Source organism: Pseudophryne corroboree, chromosome 4 (genome assembly GCF_028390025.1).
Source record: "Pseudophryne corroboree isolate aPseCor3 chromosome 4, aPseCor3.hap2, whole genome shotgun sequence".
Taxonomy (NCBI): domain Eukaryota; kingdom Metazoa; phylum Chordata; class Amphibia; order Anura; family Myobatrachidae; genus Pseudophryne; species Pseudophryne corroboree.
In genome coordinates, this window is record NC_086447.1 from 654,044,234 (window position 1) to 654,065,419 (window position 21,186).

General features: G+C 46.2%; 1 protein-coding gene across 1 annotated transcript in view; it reads left to right on the top strand.

Annotated features, from left to right (window-relative positions):
- Positions 1 to 16,061, top strand: part of MEMO1 (mediator of cell motility 1) — a 245,741-nt gene extending 229,680 nt beyond the window's left edge. The window contains exons 7-9 of the mRNA XM_063917781.1: positions 710 to 786; positions 13,566 to 13,670; positions 15,298 to 16,061. Coding sequence (XP_063773851.1) covers positions 710 to 786; positions 13,566 to 13,670; positions 15,298 to 15,429 — 314 coding nt within the window. The 3' untranslated portion in view covers positions 15,430 to 16,061. The remainder of the gene's footprint in view (positions 1 to 709; positions 787 to 13,565; positions 13,671 to 15,297) is intronic.
- Positions 16,062 to 21,186: the final 5,125 nt, after the last annotated feature.

Here is a 21,186-nt window from a genome sequence, read left to right on the forward strand (position 1 = left end):
CCTACACCAGATTTGTGCCTTGAGACAATCCTGTCTCGGAGGTCTACAGAGAATTCCTTTGACTTCATGTTTGTTTTGTGCTCAGACATGCACTGTAAAGTGTGGGACCTTATATAGACAGGTGTGTACCTTTCCAAATCATGTCCAATCAACTGAATTTACCACAGGTGGACTCCAATTAAGCGGTAGGAACATCTGAGGGATGATCAGTGAAAACAGGATGCACCTGAGCTCAATTTTGAGCTTCATGGCAAAGGCTGTGAATACTTATGTACAAGTGATTTCTTAATTTATTAAAAATAAAAAAACAATCTCAAAAATACTTTTTTCACGTTGTCATTATGGGGTATTGTGTGTAGAATTTTGAGGGGAAAAAATGAATTTATTCAATTTTGGAATAAGGCTGTAACATAACAAAATGTAGAAAAAGTGAAGCGATGTGAATACTTTCCGGATGCACTGTACATAAGGCTAAGCGTGGCCCTCCAGCTGCTGTGGAACTACACATCCCTGCATGCCCTGCAACATTTTTGCTATTAAGGCATGCTAAAACTGAGGGCCGCAGGTTGAAGACCCATGATCTATAGCATAGCGGTCCTACCAGATTGCGAAAACAGTCCTGATGGGATGTAGTTAGATATGAATGCTTCTTGAAAGTTTGGAGGCTAGAGGAGTAACACCATCCCATATCTTCTGTTTTCTTTCACAGGGCAACGATTTCGTTATACTTATTATGATGAATCTCAAGGAGAAATTTATAGGTCAATTGAAAATTTAGACAAAATGGTAAGGAACTTTAATCTAATTTCTGAATGCAAATACAATTTCTCTGACGTCCTAGTGGATGCTGGGAACTCCGTAAGGACCATGGGGAATAGCGGGCTCCGAAGGAGGCTGGGCACTCTAGAAAGATTTCAGACTACCTGGTGTGCACTGGCTCCTCCCACTATGACCCTCCTCCAAGCCTCAGTTAGAATTCGTGCCCGGCCGAGGTTGGATGCACACTAGGGGCTCTCCTGAGCTCTTAGAAAGAATAGACTTAGGTTTTTTATTTTCAGTGAGACCTGCTGGCAACAGGCTCACTGCAGCGAGGGACTAAGGGGAGAAGAAGCGAACTCGCCTGCTTGCAGCCGGATTGGGCTTCTTAGGCTACTGGACACCATTAGCTCCAGAGGGATCGACCGCAGGCCCAGTCCTTGGTGTTCGGTCCCGGAGCCGCGCAGCCGTCCCCCTTACAGAGCCAGAAGCAAGAAGATGGTCCGGAAAATCGGCGGCATGAAGACTCTGTCTTCACCAAGGTAGCGCACAGCACTGCAGCTGTGCGCCATTGCTCCTCTCACACTTCACACTCCGGTCACTGAGGGTGCAGGGCGCTGGGGGGGGGCGCCCTGAGGCAGCAATAATAACACCTTGGCTGGCTAAAATACCTCAATATATAGCCCCAGAGGCTATATATGAGGTAAATACCCCTGCCAGAATTCCATAAAAAGCGGGAGAATAGGCAGCGAAAAAGGGGCGGAGCCTATCTCCTCAGCACACTGGCGCCATTTTTCCCTCACAGCTCGGCTGGAAGGAAGCTCCCTGGCTCTTCCCTGCAATATACAGTAACAGTAAGAGGGAAAAGAGAGGGGGGGCATTAAATTTGGCAGTATATATACATATATATTATATGAAAAGCAGCTATTAGGGACATAACTCAGTTAGTCCCTGTATATATATAGCGCTCTGGTGTGTGCTGGCATACTCTCACTCTGTCCCCCCAAAGGGCTTTTTGTGGGTCCTGTCCTCTGTTGAGCATTCCCTGTGTGTGTGGGGTGTGTCGGTACGGCTGTGTCGACATGTTTGATGAGGATAATGAGGTGGAGGCGGAGCAGATGCATTTTGATGGGACGTCACCCCCTGCGGGGCAGACACCCGAGTGGATGAACTTATGGAAAGAAATGAGTGCACGTATAGATTCTTTACATAAGAAATTTGACGACATGCCAAATGTGGGACAGCCGGGATCTCAGCTCGTGCCTGTCCAGGTGCCTCAGGGGTCGTCAGGGGCTCTAAAACGCCCGCTACCTCAGTTTGCAGACCCGGATGTCGACACGGATACTGATAACAGTGTCGACGACGATGAGTCAAACCTAATGCCTGTCAGGGCCATTCACTGCATGATTGAGGCAATGAAAGAGGTGTTAAACATTTCTGATTTACATCCAGGTACCACAAAAAAGGGTATTATGTTTGGGGAGAAAAAACTACCCGTAGTTTTTCCCCCATCAGATGAACTAAATGAAGTGTGTGAAGAAGCGTGGCTTTTCCCTGATAAAAAATTGGTAATTCCTAAGAAGGTACTAATGGCGTTCCCTTTCCCGCCAGAGGATAGGTCACGTTGGGAAACACCACCTAGGGTGGATAAAGCGCTCACACGTTTGTCAAAAAAGGTGGCACTACCCTCTCAGGATACGGCCGCCCTTAAGGAGCCTGCTGATAGAAAGCAGGAGGCAATCCTGAAGTCTGTATACACACACTCAGGCATTATACTTAGACCAGCTATTGCGTCAGCTTGGATGTGCAGTGCTGCCGCTGCATGGTCAGATAAACTGTCAGAAAATATTGACACACTAGACAGAGACACTATTCTGCTAACGATTGACCATATAAAAGATTCAGTCTTATATATGAGAGATGCACAGAGGGAAATTTGCCGGCTGGCATCTAAAGTAAGTGCATTGTCTATCTCTGCTAGGAGATGCTTATGGACTCGTCAGTGGACGGGAGATGCAGATTCCAAGAGGCACATGGAAGTTTTGCCTTATAAAGGGGAGGAATTATTTGGGGATGGTCTCTCCGACCTAGTTTCCACAGCAACGTCTGGGAAGTCAGCATTTTTACCCCATGTTCCCTCACAGCCTAAGAAGGCGCCATTTTATCAGGTTCAGTCCTTTCGGACCCAGAAAAGCAAGCGTGGAAAAGGAGGGTCTTTTATGTCTAGAGGCAGAGGTAGGGGAAAAAGGCTGCAACAGACAGCAGGTTCCCAGGAACAAAAGTCCTCCCCCGCTTCCTCTTCCAAGTCCGCCGCATGACGGTGGGGCTCCACAGGTGGAGCCAGGTACGGTGGGGGGGGCCCGCCTCAGAAATTTCAGCGATCAGTGGGCTCGCTCACAGGTGGATCCCTGGATCCTTCAAGTAGTATCTCAGGGATACATGCTGGAATTCGAGGCGGCTCCACCCCACCGGTTCCTAAAATCTGCCTTGCCGATTGCTCCCGCAGACAGGGAGGCGGTGCTAGCGGCAATTCACAAGCTGTATTCTCAGCAGGTGATAATCAAGGTACCCCTACTTCAACAAGGCCGGGGTTACTATTCCACACTATTTGTGGTACCGAAGCCGGACGGTTCGGTGAGACCCATTTTAAATTTGAAGTCCTTGAACATGTACATAAAAAAATTCAAGTTCAAGATGGAATCGCTCAGGGCGGTTATTGCAAGCCTGGACGAGGGGGATTACATGGTTTCCCTGGACATCAAGGATGCTTACCTACATGTCCCCATTTACCATCCTCACCAGGAGTACCTCAGATTTGTGGTACAGGATTGCCATTACCAATTCCAGACGCTGCCGTTTGGACTCTCCACGGCACCAAGGGTATTTACCAAGGTTATGGCGGAAATGATGATACTCCTTCGAAGAAAGGGAGTTTTAATTATCCCGTACTTGGACGATCTCCTAATAAAGGCACGGTCCAAAGAACAGTTGTTGGTGGGAGTAGCACTATCTCAGGAAGTGCTGAACCAGCACGGCTGGATTCTGAATATCCCAAAGTCACAGCTGGTCCCGACGACACGTCTACTGTTCCTGGGGATGATTCTGGACACAGTCCAGAAAAAAGTGTTTCTCCCGGAGGAGAAAGCCAGGGAGTTGTCTTCTCTAGTCAGAGACCTCCTGAAACCAAAACAGGTATCGGTGCATCACTGCACGCGGGTCCTGGGAAAGATGGTAGCTTCTTACGAAGCAATTCCATTCGGCAGGTTCCATGCCAGAATCTTTCAGTGGGACCTGTTGGACAAGTGGTCCGGATCGCATCTTCAGATGCATCGCTTGATAACCCTGTCTGCAAGAACCAGGGTGTCTCTTCTGTGGTGGCTGCAGAGTGCTCATCTTCTGGAGGGTCGCAGATTCGGCATTCAGGACTGGGTCCTGGTGACCACGGATGCCAGCCTGCGAGGCTGGGGGGCAGTCACAAAGGGAAGAAACTTCCAAGGACTATGGACAAGTCAGGAGACTTCCCTTCACATAAATATTCTGGAACTAAGGGCCATCTACAATGCCCTAAGTCAAGCAAAATCCCTGCTCCTACACCAGCCGGTGCTGATCCAGTCAGACAACATCACGGCAGTCGCCCATGTGAATCGACAGGGCGGCACAAGAAGCAGGATGGCAATGACAGAAGCCACAAGAATTCTCCGATGGGCGGAAAATCATGTACTAGCACTGTCAGCAGTGTTCATTCCGGGAGTGGACAACTGGGAAGCAGACTTCCTCAGCAGACACGACCTCCACCCGGGAGAGTGGGGACTTCATCCAGAAGTCTTCCAAATGATTGTACATCAGTGGGGTCGTCCACAGGTGGACATGATGGCGTCCCGCCTAAACAAAAAACTAGAGAGGTATTGCGCCAGGTCAAGAGACCCTCAAGCGATAGCTGTGGACGCTCTGGTGACACCGTGGGTGTACCAGTCAGTTTATGTGTTCCCTCCGCTGCCTCTCATACCAAAGTTATTGAGAATAATAAGAAAGCGAGGAGTAAACACAATTCTCGTGGTTCCGGATTGGCCAAGAAGAACATGGTACCCGGAACTTCAAGAGATGATCTCAGAGGACCCGTGGCCTCTGCCGCTAAGACAAGACCTGCTACAGCAGGGGCCCTGTCTGTTCCAAGACTTACCGCGGCTGCGTTTGACGGCATGGCGGTTGAACGCCGGATCCTGAAAGAAAAGGGCATTCCGGAGGAAGTCATTCCTACGCTTATTAAAGCCAGGAAAGAGGTTACAGCAAATCATTATCACCGCATATGGCGGAAATATGTTGCATGGTGTGAGGCCGAAAAGGCCCCAACTGAGGAATTTCAACTAGGTCGATTTCTGCATTTCCTGCAAGCAGGAGTGAATATGGGCCTAAAACTGGGTTCCATTAAGGTACAGATCTCGGCTCTATCGATTTTCTTTCAGAAAGAACTAGCTTCAGTACCTGAAGTTCAGACATTTGTAAAGGGAGTGCTGCATATTCAGCCCCCATATGTGCCTCATGTGGCACCTTGGGATCTCAACGTGGTGTTGAGTTTCTTAAAATCACATTGGTTTGAACCACTAAAAACCGTGGATCTGAAATATCTCACGTGGAAGGTGGTCAAGTTATTGGCCTTGGCTTCTGCCAGGCGAGTATCAGAATTGGCGGCTTTGTCTTATAAAAGCCCTTATCTGATTTTCCATATGGATAGGGCAGAATTGAGGACTCGTCCCCAGTTTCTCCCTAAGGTGGTGTCAGCGTTTCATTTGAACCAGCCTATTGTGGTGCCTGCGGCCACTAGGGACTTGGAGGACTCCAAGTTGTTAGACGTGGTCAGGGCCCTGAAAATATATGTTTCCAGGACGGCTGGAGTCAGAAAATCTGACTCGCTGTTTATCCTATATGCACCCAACAAGCTGGGTGCTCCTACTTCTAAGCAGACTATTGCTCGTTGGATTTGTAGTACAATTCAACTTGCACATTCTGTGGCAGGCCTGCCACAGCCAAAATCTGTCAATGCCCATTCCACAAGGAAGGTGGGCTCATCTTGGGCGGCTGCCCGAGGGGTCTCGGCTTTACAACTTTGCCGAGCTGCTACTTGGTCAGGGGCAAACACGTTTGCAAAATTCTATAAATTTGATACCCTGGCTGAGGAGGACCTGGAGTTCTCTCATTCGGTGTTGCAGAGTCATCCGCACTCTCCCGCCCGTTTGGGAGCTTTGGTATAATCCCCATGGTCCTTACGGAGTTCCCAGCATCCACTAGGACGTCAGAGAAAATAAGAATTTACTCACCGGTAATTCTATTTCTCGTAGTCCGTAGTGGATGCTGGGCGCCCATCCCAAGTGCGGTTTATCTGCAATACTTGTACATAGTTATTGTTAACTAAATCGGGTTATTGTTGAGCCATCTGTTGAGAGGCTCAGTTGTTTCATACTGTTAACTGGGTTTCATATCACGAGTTGTACGGTGTGATTGGTGTGGCTGGTATGAGTCTTACCCGGGATTCAAAATCCTTCCTTATTGTGTACGCTCGTCCGGGCACAGTATCCTAACTGAGGCTTGGAGGAGGGTCATAGTGGGAGGAGCCAGTGCACACCAGGTAGTCTGAAATCTTTCTAGAGTACCCAGCCTCCTTCGGAGCCCGCTATTCCCCATGGTCCTTACGGAGTTCCCAGCATCCACTACGGACTACGAGAAATAGAATTACCGGTGAGTAAATTCTTATTTTCTATGGGATGTTTTTGTTTGTATGTTTTTTGGGTTGGGGTAGTAACATTCCATTTGTGAAATTATGTTTCACGTTTGCCTAAATTTAAAAACCTTCTACAGTAGATCCATCATTATTTCATACAGTGTTAGACTTGGGTATAAAGGGCCCATCGGGGGAATACAGTGGAAGGGGCCCATGCTTAGAGGTTGTGGCTAACCACCACAGAGGCATGGCCAACCATTAGAGAGGACATAGGTGGTCATTCAGGTTTGCTTGTTGTAGCTCTCTCATGCGCAAAGTACTGATGTTCAGTGTCCTGTGATGTCTGTAGTAGCGCAGCAGCAGACTGTCAGTGATTGGCAGTCTGCTGCCATTACGGGGGTGGGGACAGCCTCCGACTGTGAAAATTCAGGTGTATTGCTGCTGTTTAGGGGTGGGAACTCAGTCGTATGGCACAGTTCCTGGTGCTTTGATCCGATGCTGCATCCTAGGGCACAACTTAGATCACTTCTGCAGCAGGAGGTGTCTGGATGTAATAGACGCCTCCTGCTGTGTTACCATACAGCACTATCACTCCTACTTCCAAGGAAGCCGCAGTGATACCAACTCCTACCACGCCTGAATGACCCCATAATCTGCAGACAGCAGGGATGCTACAGTGCTTGGTATGTGCCCCTTTATAAATATATATAGGATTCTATAGACATTAGAGGAGGGAGTGTGACCCACCTGGGATTTTCCACCCTGCACCCATGTGGACCAGTCCATCTCTGACATCAACCCTTTTTGACTGGAGGATAATGTTTTATGTTCACTTAAGTCATAGGGGTGAATTTACTACTGAATATGGCACTTTTCAAAGTCTCTGTCTTTTATGATTTCAGTCATTGTACACAAAATAATAAACACAATACATATTTCTCTTACGTCCTAGAGGATGCTGGGGACTCCGTGAGGACCATGGGGTATAGACGGGCTCCGCAGGAGATAGGACACCTAAAAAGAACTTTGACTATGGGTGTGCACTGGCTCCTCCCTCTATGCCCCTCCTCCAGACCTCAGTTAGATCTTGTGCCCAGAGGAGAAAGGGTACAATGCAGAGAGCTCTCCAGAGTTTTCTGTATTAAAGAATTTTGTTAGATTTTTTATTTTCAGGGAGTCCTGTTGGCAACAGGCTCCCTGCATCGTGGGACTGAGGAGAGAGAAACAGAGCTGGCTTGTCAAGTTGGGCACTGTTTCTAAGGCTACTGGACACCATTAGCTTCAGAGGGAGTAGGAACACAGGTCTCACCTGGGGTTCGTCCCGGAGCCGCGCCGCCGTCCTCCTCACAGATGCCGAAGATAGAAGCCAGGTGAGTATGAGAAGGCAAGAAGACATCAGGCGGCAGAAGACATTAGATCTTCATGAGGTAAGCGCGCAGCGGTAAGCTGCGCGCCATTGCTCCCAGTACTCACACACAAGCAGGCACTGAAGGGTGCAGGGCGCAGGGGGGGGGGCGCCCTGGGCAGCAATATTCCTCATTTTGTGGCAATATAAGCAGGATTAGGCTGTGGCACAGTAAATCCACAAATCCCCCGCCATTTTTTATGTAAGTTTACTGGGACCGAAGCCCGCCGTCGGGTGGGCGGGGCTTGGTCCTCGGCACTAACCAGCGCCATTTTCTTCACAGAAACTGCACGAGGAAAAGCTGGCTCCCTGATCTCTCTCCTGCTGAACCTTCACAGGCTGGAAAAAAGAGGAGGGGGGCACTTTGGAACGCAGTGAGTGGGAATTAAGGCTATATATATATATATATATATATATATATATATAAAAAGCGCTATCTGGTATATATATTCCAGTGTTTTTAAGCGCTGGTGTGTGCTGGCATACTCTCGACCTGTCTCTCCTAAGGGCCTGGTTGGGGTTTTGTCCCCTTATAGGTTAGTCCCTGTGTGTGTGGGGTGTCGGTACGTGTGTGTCGACATGTCTGAGGAGGAAGGCTTCTCCAAGGAGGCGGTGGAGCAAATGAGTGGTGTGTCCCCGTCGGCTGTGCCGACTCCGGATTGGATGGACATGTGGCATATGTTGAATGCAAGTGTGGCATCTTTACATAAAAAGCTTGATAAGGCTGAAATAGGGGGTACATCAGGGGGTCAATCCTCGGATTGGACCGACTCACAGGGCCCGTCGAGGTCTCAAAAGCGTCCCTTAACACAAGACACTACTACCGACACGGATTCTGATTCCAGTGTCGACTATGACGAAGTAAAATTGCACCCTAGGGTGACAAAAACCATTCAGTGTATGATTGTGGCAATAAGGGATGTGTTGCATATTGAGGATGAACCCTCGGTCCCCGACACAAGGGTACACATGTTTAAGGAAAAGAAACAGATTATTAATTTTCCAACATCTCATGAATTAAATGATTTCTTTGGAAAAGCTTGGGAGACTCCGGAAAAGAGACCGCAGATCCCCAAAAGAATTTATATGGCATACCCCTTCCCTAAGCAGGACAGGGAGATTTGGGAATCATCCCCCACTGTGGACAAGGCCCTGACGCGCTTGTCCAAGAAAGTGGCGCTACAGTCTCCTGACACAGCGGCCCTTAAAGACCCTGCAGATCGCAGGCAAGAAACTACCTTAAAGTGTATTTATTCTCATACGGGGGCTGTGCTAAGACCGACAATTGCGTCGGCATGGGTGTGTAGCGTAATTGCAGCTTGGACAGATGAGCTGACAGATCAATTTGATAATATGGATAAGGATACTATATTCTTAACTCTAGCCCATATAAAAGACGCAGTCTTATTTATGAGGGATGCTCAAAGGGACATTGGATTGCTGGCTTCTAGGGCCAATGCCATGTCTATCTCAGCGAGAAGATCCTTATGGACTCGCCAATGGACGGGTGATGCGGATTCCAAAAAAACATATGGAAGTACTACCCTATAAGGGTGATGTATTGTTTGGGGATGGGCTGACGGACCTGGTTTCCACAGCTACAGCAGGTAAATCAAATTTTTTACCATATATTCCCCTACAGCAAAAGAAAGTAACACCCTATCAGATACAGTCCTTTCGGTCGAACAAGTCCAAAAGAGGTTGGGGATCCTCTTTCCTCGTCAGAGGTAAGGGCAGAGGCAAAAGAGCACCTGCTTCGGCAGGTGCCCAGGAACAAAAGTCCTCCCCGGCTGCTCCAAAACCCACAGCATGACGCTGGGGCTCCCGAGGGAGTCCGCACCGGTGGGGGCACTTCTTCGACTTTTCAGTCAGGCCTGGGTCAGATCAGACCTGAATCCCTGGGTGTTGGAAATAGTTTCCCAGGGGTACAAACTGGAATTCGACGAGGTGCCCCCGCGCCGATTTTTCAAATCGGCCCTACCAGCTTCCACATCGGAAAGGGATGTAGTGTTAGCTGCAATTCAAACGCTGTGTATACAGCAAGTGATAATCAAGGTTCCCCTGCACCAGCAGGGGAGAGGTTACTACTCAACCCTATTTGTGGTCCCGAAACCGGACGGTTCGGTCAGACCTATTTTGAATCTGAAATCCCTAAACCTGTACATAAAAAGATTCAAATTCAAAATGGAATCACTCAGAGCGATAATAGCCAACATGGAGGAAGGGGAGTTTATGGTGTCTATGGACATAAAGGATGCGTACCTTCATGTCCCCATATATGCCCCCCATCAGGAATACCTGAGATTCGCTGTACAGGATTGTCATTACCAATTTCAGACGTTGCCGTTTGGACTTTCCACGGCCCCGAGGATTTTCACCAAGATAATGGCGGAAATGATGGTGGTCCTGCGCAAGCATGGAGTCACAATTATCCCATACTTGGACGATCTCCTGATAAAAGCGAGATCAAGGGAGAAATTGCTGAGCAGTGTGGCACTCTCTCTGAGAGTGCTCCAGCAACATGGTTGGATTCTAAATCTACCGAAGTCACAGTTGATTCTATGATACTGGATACGGAACATATGAAAAGGGTGTCAGTTCACCAATGCACTCGAGTTCTGGGAAAAATGGTGGCGGCCTACGAGGCCATTCCCTTCGGAAGGTTCCATGCAAGGACTTTTCAATGGGACCTTCTGGACCAGTGGTCCGGGTCCCATCTGCACTTACATCGGAAAATAACTCTGTCCCCAGGGGCCAGAGTGTCTCTCCTGTGGTGGTTGCAAAGTGCTCACCTGCTGGAGTGTCGCCGGTTCGAGATTCAGGACTGGATCCTGGTCACCACGGACGCGAGCCTCCGAGGATGGGGAGCGGTCACACAGGGGAAAAACTTTCAGGGACTTTGGTCAGACCAGGAGTCCTGTCTACACATCAATGTATTGGAACTCAGAGCCATTTACAACGGCCTTCGACAAGCGGAGAGTCTTCTTCGAAACCTACCGGTTCTGATTCAATCAGACAATGTCACAGAAGTGGCTCATGTGAACCGCCAAGGCGGGACAAGAAGCAGAGTCGCGATGGCGGAAACCACCAGGATTCTTCGCTGGGCGGAAAATCATGTAAGCGCTCTATCGGCTGTCTTCATTCCGGGAGTGGACAACTGGGAAGCAGACTTCCTCAGCAGACACGATCTCCATCCAGGAGAGTGGGGACTTCATCAAGAAGTCTTTGCAGACATAACACGTCTTTGGGGAACTCCTCAAATAGACATGATGGCGTCACGCCTCAACAAAAAGCTTCGGAGGTATTGTGCCAGGTCTCGGGATCCTCAGGCAGTGGCAGTAGACGCTCTGATAACACCGTGGGTGTTCAAATCGGTCTACGTGTTTCCTCCTCTTCCTCTCATCACAAGAGATGCTCACAGGAGATCCCTGGCCTCTTCCTCAGAGGGAAGACCTGTTGCAACAGGGGCCCTGTGTATTTCAGGACTTACCGCGGTTACGTTTGACGGCATGGCGGTTTAACGCCGAATCCTAGCGAAAAAGGGGATTCCGGAAGAGGTCATCCCTACTTTAATAAAGGCTAGGAAGGAGGTGACGGTTAAGCATTATCACCGTATCTGGCGAAAGTATGTGTCTTTGTATGAGACCAAGAATGCACCTACCTATCGTTTTCTCCACTTCCTACAGACAGGAGTGGATATGGGCCTGAAATTAGGCTCTGTTAAGGTTCAGATTTCGTCCCTCTCGATTTTCTTTCAGAAGGAATTGGCTTCTCTTCCAGAAGTCCAGACGTTTGTAAAGGGAGTGCTACACATCCAGCCTCCTTTTGTGCCTCCAGTGGCACCGTGGGATCTCAACGTGGTGTTGCAGTTTCTAAAATCACACTGGTTTGAACCGCTTAACAAGGTTGAGTTGAAATTTCTTACTTGGAATGTAGTCATGTTGTTGGCCTTGGCATCGACAAGGCGAGTATCAGAATTGGCGGCTTTATCACACAAAAGCCATAACTTGATTTTTCATGTGGATCGAGCTGAATTGAGGACACGTCCGCAATTTTTGCCTAAGGTGGTTTCTTCATTCCATGTGAATCAACCTATTGTGGTGCCTGTGGCTACAAGTGACCTGGAGGATTCCAGATCCCTGGACGTAGTCAGGGCCTTAAAGATTTATGTAGCCAGGACGGCTAGAATTAGGAAATCGGAGGCCCTGTTTGTCCTGTATGCGGCCAATAAGATTGGCGCACCTGCTTCGAAGCAGACTATTGCTCGCTGGATCTGTAATACGATTCAGCAGACTCACTCTACGGCTGGATTGCCGGTACCAAATTCGGTTAAGGCCCATTCCACTAGGAAGGTGGGCTCTTCTTGGGCGGCTGCCCGAGGCGTCTCGGCATTACAACCTTGCCGAGCGGCGACTTGGTCGGGGTCAAACACTTTTGCTAAATTCTACAAGTTTGATACCCTGGCTGATGAGGACCTAGCGTTTGCTCAGTCGGTGCTGCAGAGTCATACGCACTCTCCCGCCCGATTGGATGCTTTGGTATAAACCCCATGGTCTTTACGGAGTCCCCAGCATCCTCTAGGACGTAAGAGAAAATAAGATTTTAAATCTACCGGTAAATCTATTTCTCCTAGTCCGTAGAGGATGCTGGGCGCCCGTCCCAGTGCGGAAACTCTGCAAGACTTGTATATAGTTGTTGCTTACATAAGGGTTATGTTGCAGTTGAAATCGGTTTTGGACCGTTACTGTTGTTTTGTTCATACTGTTAACTGGTTATGTATGATCCAGGTTACATGGTATGATTGGTGTGGGCTGGTATGAATCTTGCCCTTGGATTGCTAAATCCTGCCTTGTATTGTCCATCTCCTCTGGGCACAGTTCTCTAACTGAGGTCTGAAGGAGGGGCATAGAGGGAGGAGCCAGTGCACACCCATAGTCAAAGTTCTTTTTAGGTGCCCTATCTCCTGCGGAGCCCGTCTATACCCCATGGTCCTTACGGAGTCCCCAGCATCCTCTACAGACTAGGAGAAATAGATTTACAGGTAGGTTTAAAATCTTATTTTATATTGTATTTAATATTATTGTCCTTTTTAAATCAAGTGTCCATAACTGTTGAATATGCAGCACTCTATAGGTATACATAGTAAATTTACCCTATAGGGGGGAATTCAATTCATCACAAAACTTTTTTTGTGCAAAACAATTAATGGGATTTAACCGCAGTCTTTTGCCCGATGGTGTTATCAGGCAATTCAATTTAGTCCCGTTTTTTGTGTGCAAAAGCTGACCAGTTTTTTATGCAAAAAAACAAAGGATCTGCGATAAGTTCCCAGGGCTGTTTTTCTTTTGGCTGCGAAAACAGGTCAGCTATCAGGGTTTTTTGTTTTTTTTCCACTGGCATCCGGGCAGGTGAAAAAAAGCTGATACTGCCGGCTATCTGGGCTAATTGAATAAGCCCTCTGGGATCAATTAGTTACTGCGGCTAGTTGAATACCCCCTATAGTCTCTGACCTCATCACTGGTTTACTATTCCTGTTCTAAAAAAATCACTTCCATCTTTAAGACTAAGTAACCTAGTTGTTAAACACATTTTACAAGTTTCAAAAAGCCCCATTTGCTGTTGTGTACTCAGTAAGTGTATATTTCTGCCAATGCTGGACATGTATTTACTAACTCCTCTCCATTTCAGGGTATGAGTATTATAGAACAACTAGATCCTGTACCATTTAGCAATTACTTGAAGAAGTATCATAATACTATATGTGGAAGACACCCCATTGGGGTATTATTAAACGTAAGTATAACTCTTGTTCACTGACTACTCGCACATGTTCTCATATTGATTAAATGATGCATGTGTTTATATATATATTTCCCTTGTAACCAATATGTCTCATGTTACTGCGAGGAAAGCTGGGTATACACTATCAGGTAGTGCGGTCCGATCCAGATAAACGCTCCAGTCCGACAGAGCGATTATCGGATTGTGAGCACCCATACACACCCATACACACCCATACACACACACACCCACAGTAATTTCTTGCTGAGTATGTACTGTCCTGATTTCTTTAACGGGAGTAAAATGTCAGGAATGATACACATGTGCATTCTCATACATTATTGCTGCAGTCCCACAGCTTTTGAGACTCCTGCTAGCATGGGGCGTCTTTTTTGTATCTTAGAAATGCCATGGAACTAGGATGCACCAGGAGACTTAATTTCATATGCGACACTTGTACAATGTAGCAGGTGCAGATTTTTTTCCCAATCCAAGTTCTATTTTGCTCCGTATACAGACACAGTCGCTCACAATATACAAGTGTCTCATATTAAATTAATCCGCACAGCCTCCTGGTGCATCCTAGTAGTGTCACGTTGTCCCTAAAATACATGATGCTAACAGACTTGCACAGGACCTGGCGGCTCACTAGCACCAGGCATCTGAACCTGTGTGGCATGTTGATGCTAGATGTGTGAGGACATGTGCAGGACACGCTATATTCTCTTCCAAATCTTAGCATTTCGGGAGTTTTCAGTTGGTTTCCAGTTCTGCTGCATACACACTATCACGTTATCAAGCTGATTGGCCTGATATGATAGGGTGTACCCGGCTTTTTTTCCCTTTCCATGAACTTAAAAATGTGATTTGTACAGAAGTAATATATGCTATTTGCAGGAGCGTTTTAACATAGGAGGGGGCCCGTGTGCACCTCTGTGTGGGCCCCCTCCTCTACACGATGTATTAGTCTCTGGCAATATGCCGGAGTCTACTGCGCATGCGCAGGTCTCTGGAAGCATGGCGCCTGCCAAGTTCTGGAGACCAATTTAGCTATTGCGCATTGCGGCAGCCATTTTCGCCGCGAGAGCAGCGCTCTGCGCTGGATGCCGGAAAGGTGAGTATTAGAATATGGGTGCAGTGTGGGGCCCCCCTGGACCCAGGGGCACGTGTGCACCACACACATTGCACCCATTCTAGAAATGCCAATGGCTATATGACACACTGGCTGCCCTTTTTCTGTTCTAGCTTTGATATGCTTCCCTCAGATTCCTGCCAGGTATTATTGTTCTCTGGATTTGATTTGAAGAATTACTAAGAGCATCTGAATACTCTGGCTTTTTTTTTAATACTTATACTTAATTATCCATTAGTAGATGTATTGTTAAAATGCAGGTTTTACTTCAGGTATGTTTTCAGTTGTTTAGAGCAATATAGAATACAAAAAAGTGTGTGGTGTATGTAAAAGATGAATATTTAAATGAGTTTGTTGTTCTTTATCTCCATATGTTGTCAAAAGATTATTCTAAATGAATACAGAAGGCAATAGGCAGCATACTGCAGTCTCTTTCTGTAAAAAACAAGGAGAAACCTTTTTCCTTGCTTTATGAAAACATATTTACCCATCTTTCCTCTTTTCAAGGCTGCAACAGAGCTTCAGAAGAGCGGAGTTAACATGAGCTTCTCATTTTTGAACTATGCTCAGTCTAGCCAGTGCCGAAGCTGGCAGGACAGTTCAGTGAGTTATGCTGCTGGAGCCCTTGTGGTGTATTGAGCCACTGAACACTCAGGGATGCCACCTAAAAACACAATGCTGACACAACCTAGTTTTCTTTCTGTCCATGGGGTCATAGCCAAGCAGTAGCACAGTGCTGCTCTGTGAGTTCAAGTGATCCTTAACCCAGTTCATATCTTTCCTATTTGTTTCGTTTTTTTTTTTTTTTTTCTAATAGGTGTAGTCCTATCTTGAGTTATTCTTCTTTTTTTCTTTTCACCCCATTTTAAATAACAATTGCTTTCTTGGTTATGGTATCAGAAGTTGTGTCAAAGTGTTTGTGAACTTGAAATCTAACAATGACGAGTTGTGGCAGATGACTACAAATGCTTGTAACATGGAATAAGTTAGCCTTTACCATAACCTAAATTTGCACTGTTTGCAGGTATGTGCACATGTACTCAGCTTTCAGAATAGTTTTGCAAGTTGTAAAACAAAACAAAATTCTATAAAAAAAAATAAAAATAAAGGGTGGAAGCTTTTTAATAAAAAATAAATCAAATGCATTTATAAATGATCGTTTATCCTATATTAGAATATAATACAATTCATGTATAGTCGGTTAGTACCAGTGTTGTACAACAAATACTTTCTATTTTAGTTGCTAATAAAGGGCTACACAAACCAAACAATGTAGTGGTTTATTTGCATTAAAGGGGTTATCCTTAAGTATCATTTTTACACTGTTTTAGAAGAAACATTTTAACAAGTCCACAAAAAGAAAGTCTATTTTTATGTTTTTAATCAAATGATCACATTACAGGGGTACAACTCGACCTCACTTACCAACATCTGATTTCCATTGACAAGAAGGCAGAAAACCAAAACCTAGATTTATTAACTCCATTACAGAGTGTGTGAAGTTCCTGGTCAGCTCCGAAGTGGGGGAGTTTTCTGCTCTGCCCAGTCTGAATTACCAGACCTGTGGAAGCTGGCTCTCATTTGTATGGTCAGATCGTCCTGACAGCAGCAAACAAATTGCCCGGTCAACATCTGGGTAGCGTTACTCTGTTTAATTAGTCATTTCCTACTACTGGAGGATGCTTATTACACGCACCACTACCTTCTCGGCAAAATAGTATTTTGTAACCTTAAACATTAATGCAGCTCCCAGGAACAAAGCATAGTTAAGCGTTTTACACATTGGCACTGGATTAAACACCAGTGACGCTACATGTTGTAATTAAGGCGTTCTTGAACTTTATGTACAATATATGGCAAGGGAGAACAATTTATAATTTATTTATTATGCAGCACTGAATGGATGCACCACAGAGCGGATCAAGACACAATTTACGTACAATTACATGAAATAGATGGTAAATCTGGTTTGTCCCAAATGAACTTACAATCTACGAGATGTGGGTAACTCTGGAATAATAAGTTTAGTTGCTTTTAGTTGAAATGTTTGTGACCATTGAAAGGCAGCAGCATTGTCAGCTACCAAAGGTAAAGCAGTCAGTGGTGACCAGCACTTCTGTGCAGTAACCAGTGGCTTAAAGGACTGGTTGTCTTTAGTATCCTACTCACAGGCGAAAAGGACTGGTTGTCTTTATTATCCTGCTCTCTGCTAGAAACAGCCATAACACTTTTTATCCATGTTCGGCAGTAGTGGAAATTACCAAAGAAACAGGTTGCACAAGCAATGGCAGCTGGCAGCAGTGGCAGTCAGTAGTTACTGGTGTTTAGCATTACTTTGGGTGGTTTAGTGTTTAGGCAGTATGGATGGTGTAAAGGTTAGCATTACTGCCTCACAGAACTGAGGTCATGGCATCAATTCCCACCACTGCACTAACTGTGTGGAGTTTGTATATTCTCCCGGTTTCCTCCCACACTCCAAAAATATATATTGGTAGGTTAACTGGATTCCAACAAAAATAAACCCTAGTGTGTAAGGGTGTTTATGTACATGGGCAGACTAGATGGTCCAAGTGGTTCTTATCTGCCATCACATTCTGTGTTTCTATCTCTTCTGAACCACCCTGTACTTAGTATGATGACACTCCCACAATGTAATTATACACCACCTTCATACAATGTCTAAAGCCCCATACACACGGGGAGAGATGTGTGCTGAGCGATCTGTCACAGACCGCTCAGCACACCTCTCTCCCCCCGCTCGGCACAGCACGAAGTGTGCTGAGAGGGGGGGGGGCACTCATTCCACCCAGTGGTGACCAAGCCAATCTAGCACCAGCGATAGTGACGCGCGGGGCCGCGCATCGCTATCGCTGTAGGGGATACACACACAGATCTGTGACTAAATTCTAAGCAATCTAGTTAGATTGCTTAGAATTTAAGCACTGATCTCTCCGTGTGTACCCCCCTTTACTTTCATGAGGTCTAAAGTACTGCCATCATGAATTGCCATCTGCATGGCATACTTGCAGTAAACAAATGGAATAAGCAGCATTGGGGAAAAAAGACACCACTATGCAAATGCTAGATTTATCATTGGAACCAGTGGTTCCATTCCTATGCAAAATTGCATGCTATGTGAAATAACCTAATAAAAGCATGGGTTTGATCGCCAGGGAGTAAGGGGCCTTTTTCAGGACTGCAAGCATTACTGTGTGCATTTGGCATCCTTTGACTTTCTTTCTTTCTTTCTTTCTTTCTTTCTTTCTTTCTTTCTTTCTTTCTTTCTTTCTTTCTTTCTTTCTTTCTTTCTTTCTTTCTTTCTTTCTTTCTTTCTTTCTTCTTTAATACATTATAAAAAAAACACGTTTGAATATCTTGTTTTAAATACTAAACTGTTGACATCTGTCTGTACTAGTAATAAAATTGTTTGTATATATGTTTGTGATAAACTCAATCCCTGCTGAACTAATTTTGATTGGGTTTTCACTGAAATGTTCTTTGAGACCCTCCGAGTAACAGGCTCTGACACCCTTCACTATCGTGTTGTTGCCTAATTAGTGAGCAAAATCATCAATGCATTGAATTGTCTCTGTTGTGTCACTGAGCAGGTAATGTGGGGCCCATAGGCACACGTGGGTAATGGGGCACCTCCTGTCATTTTAGGGAGTCTTTTTTTCTAAATGCAACAACCCAGTGTGCAAAGGTACGTGCTGGTACTGGGAAGGGGAGACTGCACGATGGCTGCTGCCTGCCTGAGTTGGCAGTAGTGAAGTAAGGGACATGCAGGTGACAGCCAAACTGTACTAGTTCCCTCAGGGCACTGCATCCCACGGCACTGACTAATGTTAAATGATGGGGACATGTGTCTTGGTGCCCCCTCCCCGAATTTGAGCATTGCCATTTAAATTTAAGTGCTTACAATTTCCTATGTTTTGGAATGACAATAAACAAAACATAGGGCCATTCCTTTATTACATGGGTGTGGATTTGAGCAGCGAGCTGTTCTCACTTGGTCAGTTATACATGTGTCTCTCCCAGATCGGTAATGCCACCAATCAAATCATACTCAAGTGATGACAATAATAAGACATGTAATGTGGCTTACAATGAAGTTACTACAGAAGATATTAAGACAGCTGAGAACTAAAGAAAAAAAAATAAGATTTTACTTACCGGTAAATCTATTTCTCGTAGTCCGTAGTGGATGCTGGGGACTCCGTAAGGACCATGGGGATACACGGGCTCCGCAGGAGACATGGGCACTTTAAGAAATAATTTAGGTTCTGGTGTGCACTGGCTCCTCCCTCTATGCCCCTCCTCCAGACCTCCGTTAGAGAAACTGTGCCCAGAAGAGCTGACCGTACAAGGAAAGGATTTTGGTAATCCAGGGCAAGATTCATACCAGCCACACCAATCACACCGTATAACATGTGATAACAACCAGTTAACAGTGTGACAAAAAACAGAGCATCAGGTCCAACCCTGATGCAACCATAACTTAACCCTTATTGAAGCAATAACTATATACAAGTATTGCAGAAGAAGTCCGCACTTGGGACGGGCGCCCAGCATCCACTACGGACTACGAGAAATAGATTTACCGGTAAGTAAAATCTTATTTTCTCTAACAACCTAGTGGATGCTGGGGACTCCGTAAGGACCATGGGGATTATACCAAAGCTCCCAAACGGGCGGGAGAGTGCGGATGACTCTGCAGGACCGATTGAGCAAACACAAGGTCCTCCTTAGCCAGGGTATCAAACTTGTAGAACTTTGCAAAAGTGTTTGAACCTGACCAAGTAGCTGCTCGGCAAAGCTGTAATGCCGAGACCCCTCGGGCAGCCGCCCAAGAAGAGCCCACCTTCCTAGTGAAATGGGCCTTAACCGATTTTGGCAGCGGCAATCCAGCCGCAGAATGAGCCTGCTGAATCGTGTTACAGATCCAGCGAGCAATAGTTTGCTTTGAAGCAGGAGCACCAAGCTTGTTGGAAGCATACAGGATAAACAAAGACTCTGTTTTTCTGACCCTAGCCATTCTGGCTACATAAACCTTCAAAGCCCTGACCACATCAAGTAACTCGGAATCCTCCAAGTCAGTAGTAGCCACAGGCACCACAATAGGTTGGTTTATATGAAAGGATGAAACCACTTTCGGTAGGAATTGTGGACGGGTCCGCAATTCTGCTCTATCCGCATGGAAAACCAGATAGGGGCTTTTATGTGACAAAGCCGCCAACTCTGACACACGCCTAGCCGAAGCCAAGGCTGATAGCATGACCACCTTCCACGTGAGATATTTCAACTCCACCGTTTTGAGTGGTTCAAACCAGTGGGATTTCAGGAAACTCAACACTACGTTAAGATCCCAAGGTGCCACTGGAGGCACAAAAGGGGGCTGAATATGCAGCACTCCCTTTACAAATGTCTGAACTTGGCAGAGAAGCCACAACTCTTTTTGAAAGAAAATGGATAGGGCCGAAATCTGGACCTTAATGGAACCCAATTTTAGTCCCAAATTCACTCCGGACTGTAGGAGTGAAGGAAACGGCCCAGCTGGAATTCCTCCGTAGGAGCATTCCTGGCCTCACACCAAGCAACATATTTTCGCCATATACGGTGATAATGTTGAGCTGTCACATCCTTCCTAGCCTTTATCAGCGTAGGAATGACCTCATCCGGAATGCTTTTCTGTGCTAGGATCCGGCGTTCAACCGCCATGCCGTCAAACGCAGCCGCGCTAAGTCTTGGAACAGAAAGGGCCCCTGTTGCAACAAGTCCTGTCTTAGAGGAAGAGGCCACGGGTCCTCTGTGAGCATTTCTTGCAGATCTGGATACAAAGTCCTTCGTTAAAATTTAAAACAAATGCGCTGTATGTGTCTAAGCAGCTCTGTTTGAATGAACACTAATAAAATATTTGTACCGAGCGCTAAAAAATGTTAGTATAAAGATTTGTGAAAATAGTGGCACCTGTAAAGAAAAAAACTGTTAGTGCAAACAATGTTTACAGCTCCTTTTGGAGAATTTTTGAGCTCAGTCCGTCCCGATTCACAAAATGTGAAATGATCTACCTCTCCCTAACTACTAACCGGTACCTATGCAGGCTTCCAAGATGTAAAATGGTACGTCCTCTTCTCCCGTACCGCTGCGTCCAGCGGTCTGGGATCGCGGTCAGTTGTTAAGTCGCGGCCCGATGACGTCACACTGCGGCTCGGCGTCGGGGAGTTCGGGCCGGTCAGATGGTCGAATGTAGCTCTATGCCTCCAACGCGTTTCGTGCGTCACCGCGCACTTAGTCATGGATGGCAATTGTGTTTCCTGTTCCTTCTTTTATACTAAAAAAACTTTATTGTTCATTTTAAAAACGGAAGTGCAAAACAGGAAGTTAGTATCAAAACAG